Genomic DNA, 21,484 nt, shown 5'->3' with positions numbered 1-21,484 from the left:
AACCGATATGACTAAATGGATTACTTTTTTATGTATTTACTCGATAGAGAGTTTTTCTTACATCATATATTTCAGAAATTTTGCAGTTGTCCGTAATCAGTGCTTCAAAGAGATTACTACCACAGCCTATGTTCCACTTCCAAGGTAGCAAACTACCTTTTTTACTGTTAAAATTATTTTTTTTAAACACGTCAATTGGCTTGGCTGCCAGTTTTGTATGGGTCAAGATATTGAGCAGGATTCCTGCATACAGTCACAAATTACTTCAAAATTAAGTTACGATGTCAGAGAGACAATGTACAGAGCATGACAAAAAAGACAACCAATAAAGAGTGTGTTTTAGGTGCAATTAATCTCTTCTACTATGAACCCTTTGTAGCCATCTACACTGAAAAGCGAAAGAAACTGGTACAACTGCCTAACATTATGTAGGGCCCCAAGAGCACGCAGAAGTGCCGCAACACAACATGGCATGGACTCCACTGTTGTCTGAAGTAGTGCTGGAGGGAACTGAAACCATGAATCCTGCAGGGCTGTCCACAAGTCTGTAAGAGTACGACGAGGTAGAGAACTCTTCTGAACAGCATGTTGCAAGGCATCCCAGATACACTCAATAATGTTCACGTCTGGAGAGTTTGGTAACCAGCAGAAAAGTTTAAATTCAGAAGAGGGTTCCTGGAGCCACTCTGTAGCAATTCTATACATGTGGGGTGTCGCATTGCCCTGCCGGAATAGCCCAAGTTCCTCAGCATGCACAATGGACAAGAATGGATGCAGGTGATCAGACAGGATGCTTATGTATGTGTCACCTGTCAAGAGTCATAATTACACATATTGGAGTTCCATATAACTTCAACTGCACATGACCCACACCATTACAGAGCCTTCACCAGCTTGAACAGTCCCATGTTGACATGCAGGGTCCACGGATTCGTGAAGTTGTCTCCACACTCGTACGTGTCCATTCGCTTGACACAATTTGAAATGAGACTTGCCCAACCAGGCATGTTTCCAATCATGAACAGTCCAATGTCGGTGTCGACAGGCCCAGGCGAGTAGTAAAGCTTTGGGTTGTGCAGTCATCAAGGGTACCAGAGTGGGCCTTTGGCTCAGTATGCCCATATCAATGATGTTTCATTGAATGGTTCACACGCTGACACTTGTTGATGGCTCAGCTTTGAAATCTGCAGCAATTTGCAGAGGGTTTGCACTTCTATTACATTGAACAATTCTCTTCAGTTGTCGTTGGTCCCATTCTTACAGGGTCTTTTTCCAGCCGCAACAATGTCGGAGATATGATGTTTTACCAGATCCCCGATATTCACAGTACACTTGTGAAATGGTTGTATGGAAAATCCTAACTTCATTGCTATCTCGGAGATGCTGTGTCCCATCACTTTTGTGCTGACTATAATACCATGTTCGAACTGACTTTAATCTTGATAACCTGCCAGTTTAGCAGCAGTAACCAATGTAACAACTGTGCCAGACACTTGTCTCAATATATGTGTTGCCTACCACAGCACCTTATTTTGCCTGTTTACATATCTCTGTATGTGAACACACTTGCCTATACCAGTTTCTTTGGCTCTTCATTGTATTTGCTACCATGAAACTGTTTTATCCTTTTGGTAAGCAGAAAACTAATTTACTATTGTCAAATACGTTAAAATGCATCACACCAAGTTCTTTGCAGAAGGAAGCAACTAGTGTTCAAATGGTTCAAATGGCTCTGAGAAATATGGGACTTAACATCTGAGGTCATCAGTCCCCTAGAACTACTTTAACCTAACTAACCTAAGGACATAACACACATCCATGCGCGAAGCAGGATTCAAACCTGCGACCATAGCAGTCGTGCAATTCCAGACTGAAGTGCCTAGAACCACTCGGTCACAGTGACCAGCTAGCAACTATTGTGGTTGAAGCCTTCAAAATGCTAATACATTTCACAAAAAATCAAACCTCTCACCATTAGCAACAGACCACTAAAAAATTTCCACTGCCTTTAATTTTTATCTCCAGCTTAGTGGAAGTACTCCAAGCACCACATGGGCTTTGTCCCTTGGAACTATGGATGCATATATAAGGGGGCATTCAAAAAGAAATGAACCAGAGGCGTAATTACAGAAACTACTACCTGTATGTTAGAAGTATTGGCCCTGTCTGTTGAGACACTTGTCCGACTGTGACTCACGGCGGTCAATGGCTGTTTCATAAAATTCCCCGGACTGCAATGTTAATCAGTTCCACACGTACAGCTGGATGTCGTCGACTGAGGTGAATTGTTTGCCCCTCAGAGTCTTTTTAAGGGGACCAAAAATGGCATAATCACAGGAGAGAGGTCCGTACTGTATGGAGGGTATCCGAGAACCTCCTATTTGAATTTCTGCAGTAGTGCCACGACTGTGTTGGCCATGTGTGACTTTGCATTGTCATGGAGCAGAATGACCCCACAGGTGAGATTGCCTGGTCATTTTGATTTCATCACTTGGTGCAGGGTGGTCAGCTGTACGTCCAGCTGTATGTGCAGAACTGGTTAACATTGCAGCCCCGAGAATTTTATGAGACAGCCATTCACTGCCTTGTGTCACAGTGGGACAAGTGTCTCAACAGCCAGGGTGAATACTTCTAACATACAGGTACTGGTTTCTGTAATTATGCCACCGGCTCATTTCTTTTTGAATGCCTCTTATACATATAAACCAATATTACTAATTAAATTGGTAGCAAATGGCACTTCAGCTGAAATTAACTACAAATACTCTGTACTGTTAGCGGTCTTAATCATGACAGGTGATCGGGATGATGAATTGGTTTCTTTTCCTGTGTCTTATTTTCCACTTTCGTGCCAATATCTTACAATCCTCAAAAACAACACAGAAATTCCTTTGGCAAAAGTCCATTCAACCATCAAAAATTCATTTAATGGCCAGAAGGGAATCATCAGAGCATTATCATCATCATCAATTTTAGTAACTGTGAGGATGTCATCAACTACTGCTGGCTTATCAGTACTATAATAATGCTGGCTTCTTACGATTTACTGGCATGTGCATGAGATGTTCAATCCAGTCAAAGTGGTCCAGTATCTGCAATTCTCATATCTTAATAAGTATAGTTAACCTGCAGTGTCTGTCTTTACTGTAACAGTTTAGTTTTGGAGCGTCTCTGTAAACTATTCAGCTTTTGTTTCTGAACCCCCCCTCAACGTTGCACTGCTGATCTTGTATGTTTTAAATCGTATAATCTTGTATGTTTTGAATTGTATAATCTTGTATGTTTTGAATCATATGCTTCAGTATTTCTTTAGTTATTATTCCCTCTTCCTTCCTTGTACAGCATTCACCTTTCTATATAATTGATTCTGAACTTAAGTTTAAACAACACTGGCTAACTGACAGAATTGGTATTTGCATTATAATGCAGTATCTAATTATGACAATATATGCCATCATTCCATCCTGGATTTTCTGTTGTTTAAGTATCTAATTATAATATTTTTGACCAATCATGATATAATTTTAAGCCTCTTCTTGATTCTTCAAAGGGTGTACAAAGGTACTGTTTGGAAAAAAAGTAGTTAAAAAACTCTTTCCACTCATTTCTTCCTTTTAACATGCAACAATTCTGCACCCTTCCACATACTCCGCTCAAAATAATAATAATTTCTTGAGTAAATAACAGATTTTGGCTCTGTTGAATACATAACTAACTTCCCAATTGTCTATGTATTTTCCCTATCTCATCAAGGCTTATAGTTCAGTAATGTAAGTCTATGCACATGTGCATGATCAAAGCTGAGGAGGACAACACCATCACTGCTTCACTCATAGTATACTACTCTGCTGGCACTTTCTTACCGATAATTATTTTTACATTATCAGTTGCCAGGATAGATATCATACCACAGTCTTAAACTAAACCACTTTCCATTAATCTCTAGCAATCACTTTAGCATATCAGTCCACACAATATTTAACACATTCTTCAATTAGCCTTAAAATTACTAATTTTCCTGCAGAGAAGAGAGTCATGAAGAGAGGAACAGTCACCATCCTGAGATACAGATGCAAGGATCTGCAACCATTCTGCTTTGCTCTTCTAAAGAATCATTCTTACCTTTATTGCAATTAAGGGCACTGTGAAGTTCAATCATAATCTGGTTATCTTTGAACATTCTGCAATCTGGAATCGAAACACCTACTTTCACAGCCTACAATGAAATGACTCACAGAAGGAGGAGTGACATAAGGCAGAAGAGTATGGCTAATATCACAATATTAGACCCCAAACCATATGTTATCAAAGACATCAAGATATTGTCCATATGCAGTGGCTTCACACATCCTATTCCACTTTCTTCATGGATATAATTTACTTCATCAGAGGGAATAGCATGACATATAGCACCTGATCTGTGGTTACAGAAACTTTTTACACTGGATGAAAAGCCTGAAGTTGGCATTGATCATGAACCAATATGGGTCAATCCATATGAAGTGGTCCAGCGATGGTTGCTTGACCATTTTTAAATATTTTAATTTTTTATATGTGATTGCCCTACATTTGAAAAGTTCAAAACAGTTTTTTAAAATAATTTGTCTTGCACCTTTACTGGATGGCGGCCATTTTTATTTGTAGGCGCGCAACTATTTTTCAGTCTGGAGACATTGCCGCAAATTTGAATATCTCTGCACTGGGTTAAGTTAAAACATTGCAATTGACATGATTGTTTTCAGAAAAGTGTCCTCTAGAACACTGTCTATTACACAAACTACCCTAAGTTCAAAAATAACCAGTCAAAATTACCTCCAAAATTTGGTATCCAAATTTTCAAAAATCCACTTTTTAGGCCCAAAAATAACAAACAAGGAGTGATTTATGAGAGTCTATTTTTTTCCTATGGTTAGATATCATACACTACTAGCCTCATGTAGAGAAAGAATAATTACAAATGTTTCCTTAATTTTTTATGAATTTTTGAAATATGAAAATTTTCATTTTTTGTAACGTTAGGGGTTAGTTATCTTAGGTGGCACTAAATATAAAAATACGATTTTTGCACAGTTTGTGCAGCTATATGATAACAACGTACTGTAAAAATTTCAACAATGATATATGACTGTGAACAAAGATATGAATATTTGAAAATGAGGAAATAATTCACGTTACTCTACAACTGATCTTATGGTTGTTGCCTATTTAAGTGTGATATTGGCAGAATATAATCAATTATTATTGAAGTAAGGTACTGAATTATATACAAAAAGTGGAAACATCACTGAAATTAACATTTATATTATTTTGACATACTTAAAATAAATATTTTCAATCAACATCCTTCGAGATGCAACTGTTTCTAAACCTGGTGGTGAATGTTAAGAACACTTATTTCTTCAGACAGTTTCTGTGATATAGAATAAGACCTCCCAGTTGCTGTGGTAAGTTCAAGCACTAAAAGTTTCCTTAAAACATTTTTCAACCTTGCACTAGTACATTTCTTGAATGACGTTCTTGGGCCAACAGGGTGGCAAAAATGCACAAAAACATCATTGTTTTCCAAACTTATTCTTTCAACCTCAGCAAGCCATCACTGTCCATCATACACACATGCCACTATGTCATTCAACATTAAAGACAGAGATGTAATTCTGTCAAACAGCATAGCTGCAGACCCTGGTATTTGGTTATTGAGTGGGTTTTTGGCAGCTATTGTTATAATAATATCAGTTTCCCACGTCCCAACACTCTTAAAATAGTGAATCCAGACACTGCCTGCAGGGGAGATAGTGACTATTAGAAATTAAAACTATGGAGCAGCCACCAGTCAGATACATCTTTCCTTTACGAAGGAAAGTCATAAGTAACTGCCGGTTGCACCTCAATTTTAACTCTTAAAATAATTTGTTCCAGCTCTTTCCAAACTTTGCAGCATTCAGTTTTATCATCATCATCCTTCACATTTCTCTGTCACACTATGTTATCTTCTTGGCTTCATTCTTCTTCTACTACTGTTTGCTTCTTTCCCCTGTGGCTCTCATGTATGTCTATTTGCTGTCTGCCCTTCCTGTTCTCTGATTTTATTACACCCTGTCACTTCTTGTGTCTCAGATACCATGAAGTCATGGGACGTTAAACACTAACCACCACCACCATGAAGTCAGCTATTTCATTGTTGATTTTCTTTCAGTATTAATGTGACTCCCTTGAAAGTGATCCCATGCTGCATTTGTTCCTAAACATTATTCAGTCTTGTATGTAGTTCTTCCCTGTCTGCTATGGGAAGGAAATAAAAGACTTCAAACCCGATACCCAATTTATTTTCACTTCTTCTTCCTCCCCCTCCCCTTTCTTCTTCTCTTCATGTATTAGGTAAACTGCCTGTTACACTACTCCAGCTCTTGTTTGCCCTTCCTACATTTCTTCTTCCATTGCATTTATAACTGAGAACCTTTAGCAGAAATCTTTCTCCAACCGTGCGGTCTCTACAGTCCTTCCACTTTTTTTTCATTTAGGTTACATATTCCTAAATCTTTCTTTATATCTACATTTCTTTTATGATCTTCTCTAGTACTTCCTTCCACTATTCTTAAGTACTTCATTTATTGGGACCATATTCTACTTTATTGGTGTTTCATTGTCAAGCATGCTTCATTTCCATAGGGAAGGAGTGGTACTGCTACAATTTTGTAAAATTTGAGCTATTTTCCTTTCCTAGCTTTACGCTGTAAATTTTTTACACTCCTGCCACATATTAAAGGAAATTAATTTAATTTTCGGTCCACATCATGGCTGCATTCATGCGTGATCCTGCATCCTAGACATTTAAAAATGTTTCACTTGCTCTGTGATTTCATTAGTCAAGATTACTTTTGATCTTATTGGCTGTGAAATGTTGACACTTTCGTTTGTAAAAGTGTTAATCAATCTGCTGCTATTTCATAAAATTTGACTCAAATTTAATACCAAAGAGGTAAACAACATAGACACATAGCATTTTAAGTATTAAATTTTGAAATGGTTTTACTTTTGAAACAAGGAAAAGACACCACAGCTAATCACTGCACTGCATGGAAAAATATGACTGCTTCTACAACAAAAGGATATGTGATAAGTCTGTAAAATGTTTGTGGCTTATTTATTATTCACATCTTTTATTTAAGTAAGTTGTAACTACTCTGTTCAGATAGCCAATGAAACTTACCATCATCATCAGCTCTCACTGACATATCATCCAGGCTACCACCATCATCAAGATCTGTCGAAAGCATATCATCATCAGAGGTGGTCCTTGTTAGACTTGGGAGTGTTGATGTCAACAATGCCTTCTCTTTTTGTATATCTTCTATGTGCTCCATTAAAAGTGCTTCCTCTTCATCTGTTTTCTTTACTGAATCACTAGCTGGTAACAATTCTTCAGGGCTGAATATCTGTAGATCAATTGTAAGAGTGGAAAATTAGTACAACTAGTTATAAAATGTCAACTTAAAAAAATAAAATTAAAGCAAGCATCATCTGTATCTATACTAATTACAAAACCATAAAACAATCTTGTCTGCCTCTCTCTTTGAACATGCCAATCTCCAAAACTGCGTAAGGAAATGATAGATTTCTGCTCACTGTAAAGAGACATGTTGAGTTGCAGACAGGCACAATGAAAAGACACTTACACATTAGCTTTTGACCAAAACTTTCATCAGAAAAGGACACATTCACCTCCACACACACACACAATTGCACCTCCGGCAGCTCAGACTGGAATGCAGCTGTCATACAGAATGGAAGCAGCAGTCTGAATGGTGCGGGGAACGGGGACCGATAGCAGACCATGGGTGTAGGAAGAGAATAGCACTGTGTGGCAGAGTGCACAGCACCTACACTGTCAACAGGTGCAGTGTCGGGAGGCTGTGGGGAGGGGTGTTGGGTGGAGACTGAAGAAGGGAAGGGAAAGGATGGGGCAGATGTGTTGGCAAGGGATGGCACACAAAGAGGGTGGGAGACAATAATAGGTAGGAGGTGACAGGACAGAGGGGATGGAAACTTTTGGGTGGAGGGTGTGGGTGCAGTAGGTTACCGTAGGCTGATACTGGGAAAATTTTGTGAGTGGAGAATTTGATGTAAGGATAACTCCCATCTGCACAGTTCAGAGAAAGTGGTTGTGGAAGGGAAGATCCAGAGGGCTCAGATAATGAAGCAGCCATTGAAATCAAGCATTTTACAGTCAGTTGCAAGTTGTGCCACAGGGGTGGTCGACTCTGCACTAGGGCACAGTTTGGCAGTGGTCATTCATCCTGGTGGACAGCAAGTTGGTAGTCATAATAATATAAAAATGCTGTGCGCGTTACAGTCACTTGCAAGTTGTGCCACAGGGGTGGTCGACTCTGCACTTGGGCACAGTTTGGCAGTCGTCATTCATCCTGGTGGACAACAAGTTGGTAGTCATAATAATATAAAAATGCTGTGCAATGGTTGCAGCAGAGCTGGTAAATGACATGGTTGCTTTCACAGGTGGCCCGTCCCCTGTTGGGATAGGATAAACCTATGACAGGACTGGGATAAGAAGTGCTACATGGGTTGACTGGGCAGACGTTGGATAGGATAAACCTATGACAGGACTGGGATAAGAAGTACTGTGTGGGTTGACTGGGCAGGTCTTGTGCCTGGATCTTCCACAGGGATATGATTTCTGTGGCAAGCGGTTGGAATTGGGAGTGGCATGGGGAGGGACTAGAATTTTTGGAGGTTTGTTGAGTAATGGAGGACCATTTTAGGAGGGTGGGAAGAATATTGGGTAGGATGTCCCTCATTTCAGGGCATGAAGACCAATAATCAATGTCCTGACAAAGGATGTGTTTCAGTTGTTTCAGTCCATTTAGTTCTTGGGGGTGGTGGAAGAATTTGGGGGGGGGGGGGGGCATGGGATATCTTTTTGTGGACTAGGCCCAGGGGATAGTGCATATCTGTGAAGGCCTTGGTGAGACTCAGCATACTGGGCCGGGGAATTCTTGTCACTACAGAAACACCATCCTTTGGTGGCCAGGGTGTATGGGAGGGATTATTTGGTGTGAAAGAGATGACGGCTGTCAAAATGCAGGTACTGTTGTTGGTTGGTGGGTAGGCAGAGTTGTAGATGGAGACATCAGAGAGGAGGAGATCAGTGTCCAGGAACGTGGCACACAGGGTTGAGGAGGACCAGGTGAAGCAGATGGGAGAGAAGGTGTTGAGGTTGTGAAGGAATGATGGTAGGGTGTCTTCTCCCTGAGTCCAGATCACAAAGATGTCATTGGTGTATAGGGAGATGGCATCAACAGTGATGAATATGGGTCCAAGAGGTAAAGGGATGGTAGTGACGGAGAATCGGTGAAGGAAATGGTTGGTATCTTTGATGTAGGAGGCTAGATTGTGGGCAATTGATTGGAAGTGTTGGTCAATGATGGCCAAAATTCTTTCCGTGGGGGCATAATTGCCAGATACAATGGGGCATCTAGGATTGTTGGGTTTGTGGATTCTGGGAACCATGTAGGAGGTGGATGTGGAGTGTGCCATAGGGGTGAGAAGGGAAATGAGTTCAGGGGAGAGGTTCTGAGAAGGACCTAACGCTTTAGGCATGGATTGAAGGTTATGTTGGACTTCTGGGCTGGGATCACTCTGGCAGAGTTTGTAGGTGGAGAAGTCAGATAATCGGCAGAGGCCTTCTGCCAGGTAGTCACTGTGCTTCATAACAATCCACCGTCTCATTCCTTATACACTGTACTAACTTTATCCTAACTATCGATAGCAATGGCATCTGACCACCCCTTAAATTACCCATGCGAAATCCATTTAGTAACCATGTCGACCCTGCATCAATGTGGGATGCATGCACAAGAAAAAGAAGATCATCATCATCATCATCATCATCATTAATGCCCATTGCCTGTTTCTTTACTGTTAATACAATATATTCTTCCTACAGTTTTATCCAAAGCCGGAAGTGACATTTCACTTGCACAATTTTCAACATGTGCCCTAGTGCAGCACCACAGCCAAGATAATGAGCTGACTCTTCTGCTTTTACGTAATTAATGACAGCATAAAAAAAAAGCGTGATGCATCAGTCCAAGGTTGGATCATTATTCAAGCTAAATGGGGATACACTTAATGTTTGTGCTCTATGGAGATCCCATGTGTACTATGTGAAAGGATTATTGTAGTGTGTAACACTTTGCTAATAATTTTTCTTTCTTTTAAGGAAACTGTTAAATTTATTTGCCTTTTTTTTAAACACCCTGTAAGATGTGAACTAGCAATAACAAGAAAAATTTCTACAAAAAAAATGAAATATGTTCATATTAAACAAACTTTTGAGTGTTTTTTGAAAGTATGTATCTTAAGTGTATCTCTGTATGTATCTTAAGTGTATATCTGTATGTATCTTAAGTGTATATCTGTATGTATCTTAAGTGTATCTCTGTATGTATCTTAAGTGTATCTCTGTATGTATCTTAAGTGTATCTCTGTATGTATCTTAAGTGTATCTCTGTATGTATCTTAAGTGTATCTCTGTATGGATGTGAGATGTGGTCAATAAATATTTTTAACAAAAAGAGAATATAAGCTTTTAAAATGTAGTGCTACAAAAGAATACTGAGGAGTGGATGGATTGATCAATTAACTAACTGAGAACTACTGAACTGAATCAGTGTGAAAAGAAATTTATGACACAACTTCACAAAAAGAAGGGATAGGTTGATGTAGGTCAAATATTCAGAGATGAAAACATTTGCACACAACAGACTACAATGGAGAGCTGTACCAAACCAGACTTCAGCTCAAGACCACCATCACAGTCACAACAACAACAACAACAACAACTACTACTACTACTACTACTACTACTGTAGTATGTACCACAATATTTAAATGTTTACTTTCTCTGTGCTGTGTAATATCAACTAGCCTCCTCTCAGTTGTCCTCACTGCCGGCCAGGGTGGTCAAGCGGTTCTAGGCACTGCAGTCTGAGAATCCTGTCTCGGGCATGGACGTGTGTGATGTCCTTAGTTTAGTTCGGTTTAAGTAGTTCTAAGTTCTAGGGGACTGATGACCTCAGAAGCTAAGTCCCATAGTGCTCAGAGCCATTTGAACCAAGTTGTCCTCACTACATTTCTGATTTTCTCCTTGTTGTCCTCACAATCCTCTTCTCTTACAGCCATTTCAACAGCTGAGGTAGTGACACCTTATCTTGTATTGTCACTAATGTATTTTGTTCTGGATTTCATTACAACAGATCAGGCATGGGCAAACTTTGGTGACTCATCCATCTGATTCACATACACTCCTGGAAATGGAAAAAAGAACACATTGACACCGGTGTGTCAGACCCACCATACTTGCTCCGGACACTGCGAGAGGGCTGTACAAGCAATGATCACACGCACGGCACAGCGGACACACCACGAACCGCGGTGTTGGCCGTCGAATGGCGCTAGCTGCGCAGCATTTGTGCACCGCCGCCGTCAGTGTCAGCCAGTTTGCCGTGGCATACGGAGCTCCATCGCAGTCTTTAACACTGGTAGCATGCCGCGACAGCGTGGACGTGAACCGTATGTGCAGTTGACGGACTTTGAGCGAGGGCGTATAGTGGGCATGCGGGAGGCCGGGTGGACGTACCGCCGAATTGCTCAATATGTGGGGCGTGAGGTCTCCACAGTACATCGATGTTGTCGCCAGTGGTCGGCGGAAGGTGCACGTGCCCGTCGACCTGGGACCGGACCGCAGCGACGCACGGATGCACGCCAAGACCGTAGGATCCTACGCAGTGCCGTAGGGGACCGCACCGCCACTTCCCAGCAAATTAGGGACACTGTTGCTCCTGGGGTATCGGCGAGGACCATTCGCAACCGTCTCCATGAAGCTGGGCTACGGTCCCGCACACCGTTAGGCCGTCTTCCGCTCACGCCCCAACATCGTGCAGCCCGCCTCCAGTGGCGCCGCGACAGGCGTGAATGGAGGGACGAATGGAGACGTGTCGTCTTCAGCGATGAGAGTCGCTTCTGCCTTGGTGCCAATGATGGTTGTATGCGTGTTTGGCGCCGTGCAGGTGAGCGCCACAATCAGGACTGCATACGACCGAGGCACACAGGGCCAACACCCGGCATCATGGTGTGGGGAGCGATCTCCTACACTGGCCGTACACCACTGGTGATCGTCGAGGGGACACTGAATAGTGCATGGTACATCCAAACCGTCATCGAACCCATCGTTCTACCATTCCTAGACCGGCAAGGGAACTTGCTGTTCCAACAGGACAATGCACGTCCGCATGTATCCCGTGCCACCCAACGTGCTCTAGAAGGTGTAAGTCAACGACCCTGGCCAGCAAGATCTCCGGATCTGTCCCCCATTGAGCATGTTTGGGACTGGATGAAGCGTCGTCTCACGCGGTCTGCACGTCCAGCACGAACGCTGGTCCAACTGAGGTGCCAGGTGGAAATGGCATGGCAAGCCGTTCCACAGGACTACATCCAGCATCTCTACGATCGTCTCCATGGGAGAATAGCAGCCTGCATTGCTGCGAAAGGTGGATATACACTGTACTAGTGCCGACATTGTGCATGCTCTGTTGCCTGTGTCTATGTGCCTGTGGTTCTGTCAGTGTGATCATGTGATGTATCTGACCCCAGGAATGTGTCAATAAAGTTTCCCCATCCTGGGACAATGAATTCACGGTGTTCTTATTTCAATTTCCAGGAGTGTATATACATCAGCTTGTGGGCTGCCTCGTCAAGAGACACGATACCAAGACTCCTACCACATGGAATCAGAACTATAGCTTCCATAACAATGTTTATGGGGTAAAGCACCCACAGGAATGGCACCTCTTTCACAACATGCCACACAAACAAATTATGCCTCACAACACATGGTTTTGGGAGTACATTCATTTTACGTTCAACCTATCCTCAGATGCTCACTTTCATATTCATGTGTGGAGGGCATTATTTCTATACTTTTGATGTTTTACAATAGCTCCCTTAAATATTTCTATCATAAAATTCTGAAACGCCATTAGTAAATAAAATGTTCCTTTTACTGGCTGTAATGCTAATAACACTTCCATTGTTGAGCTCCACATCTACATCACGAACAAAAACTGCTAATAGAACTGTGTCTAACAAATCAGTGGTCTCATCCAAAGTCATCACAAATGCTTTGCATGTGGCAACATGATTAGACAAACTGTTTTTAATGCCATCAGCCACCACACCAATACAGCAAACAACTGTCCATCTCAATAAACTTATTTGTAAATTTGCAATGTCCAAGAAGCATGCCTCAGATTTCGCCTTCAGCAAAAGGCTTCAATGATTTGCCAACTTTCTTACTCATTGTAAAATTAACTATAACTGCATTGTCACACTGTACTCTTAGTTTGGCCAACCTATGCGTTTCCGAAGTAATAATCAATACAGTAAGACCGTGTAATCCGGCACTCGATAATCCAGCAGACTCTGCAGTCTGGCATGCATAAGAAGTTATTCCTTATTTTTAGCTCAGCGCAGTTCACAGTAAATTCGACTCTTTCAAGAAACATCATAACTGTTCAGAGTGGCACCTCGTCACTAACAATCATCTGCATCACTGACTGAGTATATTCTCATCAAGATAAGGCAGTTGCATTGTTAGGCCTGGAGAAAACTTAAGCTTAAACTAGTCAAAGGAGTCGAGGTGGAAATCAATGTAAATAAAGATAAGTCGACAGCTGATCACTCTAAAATTGTATGAGTGATAAATTCAAAATCCACTAACAAACTGAGTGCGTTTCCAGCAGAAGGTGTTGAAGACTGGATCAACAGCGACAGAAATTTAGTTAACAAAGACAACCTAACTGACTATGTGATGTTACGAAATGTTTTCAACCCACAGGAGGCACCAGAAACTGAGAATGATGATGAAGAAATTGCTGCAACACACGTCTTGGGCTAGTGCTTCAGAAGCCTTAAACACTTTTGTGAATTTTGCTCAGAACAACCAACAATGCAGCACTTCTGAAGTTATGAATTTGATCATTATACAAAATAATCTCTGTCACAAAAGAGCTCAACCCAAGAAGCAAGTTAGCTTTACTGCAACATTCCAAAGGGCTCAGAAGAGAATTTCAGCTAAACCACCAGTGGTACATATACCAGTCCATCACATTGCAAGCCCTCAACAATGTCAGATATCTGTGCTATTCCTAAAGGCAGTGATTCCAATTCAACTACACCAAATCTTGGTAGCAACTTTTATTAATTAGCTTATTCTTGATCTTACTTAATCTATGGTGCTTATTTTATTTAGTTAATGACATACAGCAGTTATACACGGATACAGAATATTTCTAAAATTTTGTGCCTTAAACTGATTCAATAGCCCATTGCGATATTCAACTTTTAATTCAGCTTTGTTTTTTTTTTACAGGAAATTAATACATAGGCCTCCTATTAATTCTTCTGTGCTGTACTCCTACCTGTTGTGTTTAATTAATAATAGTTATTTGCCTTTGTACATTAAAACTGTAGCTTTTGCTTATATCCCTTTTCCAAAACCACGTTTTTAAAAATGACCTCGATAAACCAGCATATTTGATAATCTGGACATTGGCAGATCCCCGAGCTGGATTATCAAGGTCATACTGTATTTTGATTTTGTCTTTCTGCTGATGTCCTGTAACTTGTTGCTGAGTAATGTGTTGCACAGAAAAGTGCTTTTTCATATTAGAATCCTTGACAACTGACAGGACTCAATACACAACAAGCAAACATGTTTATCTTTGTACAAGGTAAAGAAATAATCCTCCACGCACTTCTCCTGCAATTGGTGACATTCACCATCTACTTAATGCTAGACTTTTGCAAATAGTCAGTAAAGGTGCACATAAAGACTTGCACGAAACTACCAAACAACTAGCACAGAACTTTAAGCATGAACCAACAAAAGATGAAGTTTTTTTAACAAAGAAATTCACCAAACAGTTGTGCAGTTGAGAAATTATTGTATTTTATTTTCACGACCCGTTTCAGCAATTCATTATGCCATCATCAGGCCCCAACACATACCTATAAAAAATAATCGATATTGATATACTGGGGCCATATGTTTCTGGATGTCGTGAATTCTCAAGTGCTTCCTATTGTGACAGTGCCACGACATTTAACAGTGCCACCACGCCAGTACGCGCAAACGGCGATAGAGGCGCTCCGCAACTCGGCTGAGCGCGGGAGCGCCACCTAGCTACGAACGGCGCCGGCCGCATGTCACGGCACGGCAGTCGAATAGGAGATACTGAGTTGTTATCATGTAACGAGCTATTGTTTCTAAGTGAGTGTGTTTGAATGTCCACGCAATTATTGGTGATTAAAGGTTATAACACTTCCTTTGAAGACTTCACAGCAACTCACACGAGTGTAGTTGCAGTTCAAAGGAAGCACTTGAGAATTCACGACATCCAGGAACATATGGCCCCAGTATGCCAATATCAATTACCTTAGAGAGGTGCATGTTTGGCCTGAAGGTGGCGTAACGAACTGCAGAAACTGGTAGCAAAAATCAAATAAAATAACTTCTCAATTGTGTGGCTGTTTAACGAATTTCTTTGTTAATATTTGACCAGCTGCTGCCCTGTGCCCACAATGGACCAACAGAGACAGGTAAAGATTGATCAACAAGTTATAGCCCCAATGTCATTGTTCAAAGCAGCAAATTTCAAAATCAGTTGGTAATTTTCGTGTCATCCTTGTCTAAAACCAACTTTTGCGATGAATCAATGTGTAGCACAGGTGTAGGCAGTAAGCGGTACATAACACGTGTGTTCAGAATGAAATTTTCACTATGCAGCAGAGTGTACACTGATGTGGAACTTCCTGGCAGATTAAAACTGTGTGCCAGACCGAGACTCGAACTCGGAACCTTTGCTTTTCCCGGGCAAGTGCTCTACCATCTGAGCTACCCAAGCACGACTCGCGACCTGTCTTCAGAGCTTCACTTCTGCCAGTACCTCGTCTCCTACCTTCCAAACTTCACAGAAGCTCTTCCACAAAACTTGCAGAACGAGCACTCCTGGAAGAAAGGAGTGTGTTGTTTGCACTAATCCAAAGGCATAAATCTTTCTCACTGCATCCCTTAAAGATGCTGAGCTGTTTCCACAGATCTCCGCATTCTCATGACCACATAGCCTATACCTTCACGCTCACACTGGAAACATGTATGTTTCAAGACCATTAAATTTCGGGCATGCAGCCATGCAAATATAATTTTTTCCACCGACATTTTGGCCGCGTATTGTCCAGACATCCTCTGAGGATAGTTGGACAATATGCAGCCAAAATATCAATGGAAGAAATTTTTTTGGTGCGGGTGCATGCCCAAAATTTAATGGACTATTCATTACGCCATGAAAAGTTGAAAATACACATCATGTTTGTCTCTGTTGTTCGAACCCAGTGGCATCAATATGGCACTCTGAATGCGTAGACTAAGCAAAACTTTCAATGGCCTGCAGCACTGAGCTGCAAACTCCAGGTGAGTTGAGTGTCAGGAGGAACATCAGAAAACGTATCACATATTCCAGGTGCCCCCCCCCCCCCCCACCCCTCCCCACCACCCCGAATTTCTTCCAATGAGCCTGACAAACCAATCGTGGATCAGATGAAGCCGTATGATCAGCGATGCAATACACCACATAACTGCCCAGCAGTTAAAGCTTTATTTCATTTTCTCTGCTATTACGAAAATAAATTTCAGAATGACACAAACTTGGATTATGGTGTAATTCATATTTTTCTGTTCTCTTAAACTCGGTGGTTACAAAAGTCATACCATCTTTAAATGGAAATTCATACTGTATTGCTTGTGGGTGGGAGGATGCAATGTATTTGTTAAAATTGTAATGGGATATTTTGACAAAAGGTGGCTGTAATCTACAGTTAACAGGAACATGGGAGTACACCTACAATTATTCTCTCACATGCACATATGTTGTTTCCAGGTACAGAGTAGTATCACTAGCACACTACAGGAAAAAATGGGAGGGAGGAGCACAATCAAACTTAAGGCTCAACTAATACTTTACTTGATGAGTATAACAACAAAGTATCGCCGTCTGTTTTTTTCTTCAATTATTTTACTATTCCATTACTAGATTCGAACCGCCTAGTGGTTCATCATCAGATGGTACATCTTTATTGTTTGTCTGCAGCAGTGTGGGAGTCATATAGATGTGGCAAGATATATAAAGGAAACATGTATGCACTGAGTGTGGTGAGAATTATTCACATTATACGTTAGATTTTGTTGCTTTACTTACAGTTATTAGTGTCCGTTGGTTGGTGGTTGGTGTACACAGTATGCTGGAAAACATACTGAGTGTTTTCCACTTATGTTAATTATATTGCACTTAGCCACAGGGAACATGTTTACACGCTTTACAAAACGTGAATAAGCCAAAGAGTATGGCTAAAGTTATGTCAAAGAGTTATGTTAGGGCAGATTTTCTCTTTCCTGAGCTCCTGTAATACTTACTTTGAAACCTTTGTCCAACCCCTGCAAGGCTTCCCTTCCTTTACCAGATGTTGAGGGAAACATCTATTTTCAACGTTCGCATCATCTGAAAATTTGCATGTGTTTTTGTGCATCTATGAAGTTTTCATTCTTACTTTCTCAAAGGAAGCATTTGACTCAAGTCATTCAGTGACTTCAGATGGTGTACCAGGCACCATTCTGAAGTATACTTTGAGAGAAGAAGAGAGAATGTGGAGAGGTAGGAATTCACAATAATTATCTAACATTTCAGTCATCCAATACTGAACAGTGTCAACAACACAAGAAATTTATTAAGAAACTGCCAAATGTGCCCTAAATGAGTCAGAAAAAGAAAAATATATTCTACTTAAAAAAACCAGATGCATAAAAGGACTAACATGTACCTTGGAGCTACGAAGGGACGAAAGTCGGTGCGTGGCTGTGTGGCAGGCGCTGTCCAATGTATCGATATCAGCCAACGTTGACTTGACTTTACGTAACTGATCTGCTATGATTGTCTCCACACACTGAGTCTGTCGTCCAATGTCGTGCAGTGAATCTTGTGCCGGAACTGTTTTATTTGTGCGGAGGATGCAGGGTGCAAAAACAATTGCCAGTGAACTTGCATTCATCCGATTTGCGTCTTCATGTGATGCCACTCTACAAAATGGTGTCAGGAAAATAAGAATAGCAAATATGTGTGTATCGTATCATTGAGCACAGGTTGCAATAAGTGAATAAGTGGAGAATACATTCAGTGCATTACAGCAGTGCTTGCAGTAAAATAAGCTACAATGCAATGAATTCACGGACTCAAAGAGAAAGAGGAGAAAGAGAGAGAGAGAGAGAGAGAGAGAGAGAGAGAAATATGTGTGGAATGGATAATTAGAAAACACAACTAGTACGTTAGCTGTTAGTTCACTGTGTATATTATATATTAACTTGACAAAATTAAAATACTGAAAGTTTGCTCACACTACCATTGTGAAGATATCTAAAGATCAGCTATTCCAGAGGATGAAGTCCGATAAGGCGAAAAGTTTACTGAACATCCAAAATCTGTCATTTTTAGTTTAAAAATGACAAAAATTTATTTAATTATTTATTCCTCCAGGGATTATTACACACACACACACACACACACACACACACACACACACACACACACATTACTGGTAGCATCATCATCATTATTTAAACAGTATATAACAAAGTAAGCAATAGTCTCCTATAATAATTAAGCACTTTCTTGTTACCACACAGCATAATAGTTTAGAAATTAATGTGCAAAAAAGTAACAAAAATCTGGAATAACAACAATCAAACAGGATATTTGTTAATCAACACTGAGAGGCACCATTTAGCGGCAGGCAGGCACATTCAAAATACATTTAAAAATAGTATCAGATTAAGCCCTGAGGTGACAGTGGCCATCTGCGTGTCAGTTGTGCGTGTGCAATTAGTAGTAATCGATCCTATTTAATTACTAAAGTAAAAAAACATTTTCGAATCCAATTTTATAAAATCCTGGCTGTCTGTCTGCTTATACATGCTGATCAATATATCAGATTACAACAAAGGTATCAGATCTTTAAAAGAATATACAGTCATTTTTGAAAAATAGTTACATGTTATTATGAAGTAAAACAAATCATATACACCAAAAGCATAGCAGACTTTTACTTCAAGTCAGTTTCTTATTAAGCTTGCGCAAGTGTATTTAGCACCTTCTCTGCAGTTGCTCACTGTTAATTTAATTTTACACTTTATCAAGAGAAACATCAAAGTAGAGGAAGCAAAATCTCTGTAAGCCACACTGTGATGCAAAATATCTAAACTTAAAATATTTAAGTTTAAAAGACCACTCAAACTGACAATGTTGGACAATTAAGAGAATTTCAACGGTTGGTCGGTTGGTTGATTAGGGGTGGGAGAGAGAGGAGGTGGACACCAAAGAGCAAGGTCATTGGACTCTGATCTGAGGTGATAGAAACTAAGTGAGGAAGAATGTAAACAGCACAGTCCTGTCAACTGGAGAGGAAAATGGCCCAATAAAGTGACAAAAGGAACGTTTGGACGGCAGAAAGAGTAAAGACTAAATAAGGGGAGGTGGGTGGGTGAAAGCAGGGGGTGCCCCAAAGGCGCTATGCACATTGGGGCACCAGCACTGGCGCTGACCAATCCTGATCCCTACACCATACCACGACCACAACACAACAGGGTCTACACCAGGTGAAGAAGACACAAGAAAAGGAAAAACAAAATGGCATAAAATAACAGACAAAACTTAGGAAAAGGGAGGGGGGGGGGGGGGGGGGGGAATAGGAACCTCCAGATGCACGAGAAGAACCTTGTCCTCAGATATATTTCACTTCTTCTTCTTTTTCTACTACTACTACTACTACTCCTTCATAGGTCGAGGAGGGCAAGTCAGGGGGAGAGGGGGGAGGGGGGGGAGGGGGAGAGGGAGGGAGGGGGGGGGGAGAGAGAGAGAGAGAGAGAGAGAGAGAGAGAGAGAGAGAGCAGGCTTCAAGCAAGATCCAAAAATGAGATGGGGCGGGCAACCTGGGGTGCATGGGATCCTGTGGCTGAGTTGTGCTGCAAGCTCGCGTATTGCACAGAGAGTGTCATAGTGTCATATTTACAGGAATTAGAAAGCAGAACTGTATAGTGGATACATATTATCACTCTCTAAGAGTTTGACTATGTTAATTTCCACTACTATGAAATGTTTATGGAACTGGTTTTGAGCAGGAGCTTTATATCAGATTGTCGATTAATGCGACAGTGATTAGTGAATTAAACTGGCTTTGTCTTACCATAGGGTATGTATCTGAGTAATAGACTGTTCGACTTAAGGCAGTCAAATAATTAATTTTCAGTATAAGTTCATCAGAGCTGTGGCCTCTGTTAACTGATACTGGACTTCCTGTGTTTTCTATTGGCTAATTTTATTTGCTTCTCTGCTTTCATTTGCAACAAGTGTAACTGTGTAAATTTATTTTAAACTTTTAATATTGTAAGTTATTGAGTGATGCATTTTTTTAACAATGCAAATTTATTATCTAATTTTAAAATTTTCATTATTACAGCTTTTACTCCTTGGGGTTGCAAAATAACCACAAATTTAAATTACTTTTTGTTGTCCCTTGCATTTGGCTTCTACTGAAGAAGCAGTGTCTTATCAATAAATTCTTGTTGGTGTTTTTTTTTATCCAGCTCACTGATTCTGAATTAACACTTTTACTGCTACAGGCATGCTCGTTGCATTCCATAGTGAGCACGACTGTTATTGCCTAATAGCGCCATATGCACTGGGAGACGACATTCCGGCCACCTTTGCTGAATATTTCTGTGGCACTGGAAATGATGACATTGTCCGCTGCCCTGGTCCCCCCCCCCCCGCCCCCCCCTCCCTCCAAATACAAAATAAATACAATTACTGTGACAACTTAAGTTTTTTCACTTTAAAGCTCCTCTAAAAATGAATTACAGCATAGACAAACACACAGTTTTGTCAATACTGTTTCACACCTTGGAATTATTTCACTCCTGTAATTTTTAGTAGGATTAGGTTCCCATGATGAAAGGGATGTGTCACTTCGTGTTCTTTCGTAAATAACTCATGGAAAGGATGAATCTGTGTGTGATGTCACTAGCACATCAGCAGTCATTGGGAACCACAGTAATAACTTTTTCACTCCACATATTTTGGGTCAATTTCATGAGAGGTCCTCAATAATTTCATGTACAGTTTGTTTTGTATACAAGAGCATACTGAATACTGTGTCACAGGAAAAGGACAGAATGCCAAGCAATCCACCAAGAAGCAGTGCCATACAATTACAATGAACTACATGTGCAGCACAGCCACATTAAACAAATTCTCAGTGATACACTTGAGTGGACATGCCAGCTTCAGTGAAATACTTATACAATTTT

The 21,484-nt window shown here is 40.7% G+C and overlaps 1 protein-coding gene across 1 annotated transcript in view; it reads right to left on the bottom strand.

Moving 5' to 3' along the window:
- Positions 1–21,484, bottom strand: part of LOC124622651 (unconventional myosin-IXa-like) — a 329,610-nt gene that overhangs the window by 22,168 nt on the left and 285,958 nt on the right. The window contains exons 29-30 of the mRNA XM_047148429.1: positions 17,947–18,202; positions 7,208–7,433 (exon numbers count right to left, since the gene is read on the bottom strand). Of these exons, the coding sequence (XP_047004385.1) occupies positions 7,208–7,433; positions 17,947–18,202 (482 nt within the window). The remainder of the gene's footprint in view (positions 1–7,207; positions 7,434–17,946; positions 18,203–21,484) is intronic.

The sequence above is a fragment of the Schistocerca americana genome, chromosome 7 (assembly GCF_021461395.2).
Source record: "Schistocerca americana isolate TAMUIC-IGC-003095 chromosome 7, iqSchAmer2.1, whole genome shotgun sequence".
Classification (NCBI taxonomy): domain Eukaryota; kingdom Metazoa; phylum Arthropoda; class Insecta; order Orthoptera; family Acrididae; genus Schistocerca; species Schistocerca americana.
This window is presented reverse-complemented; position numbering and strand designations above follow the sequence as displayed.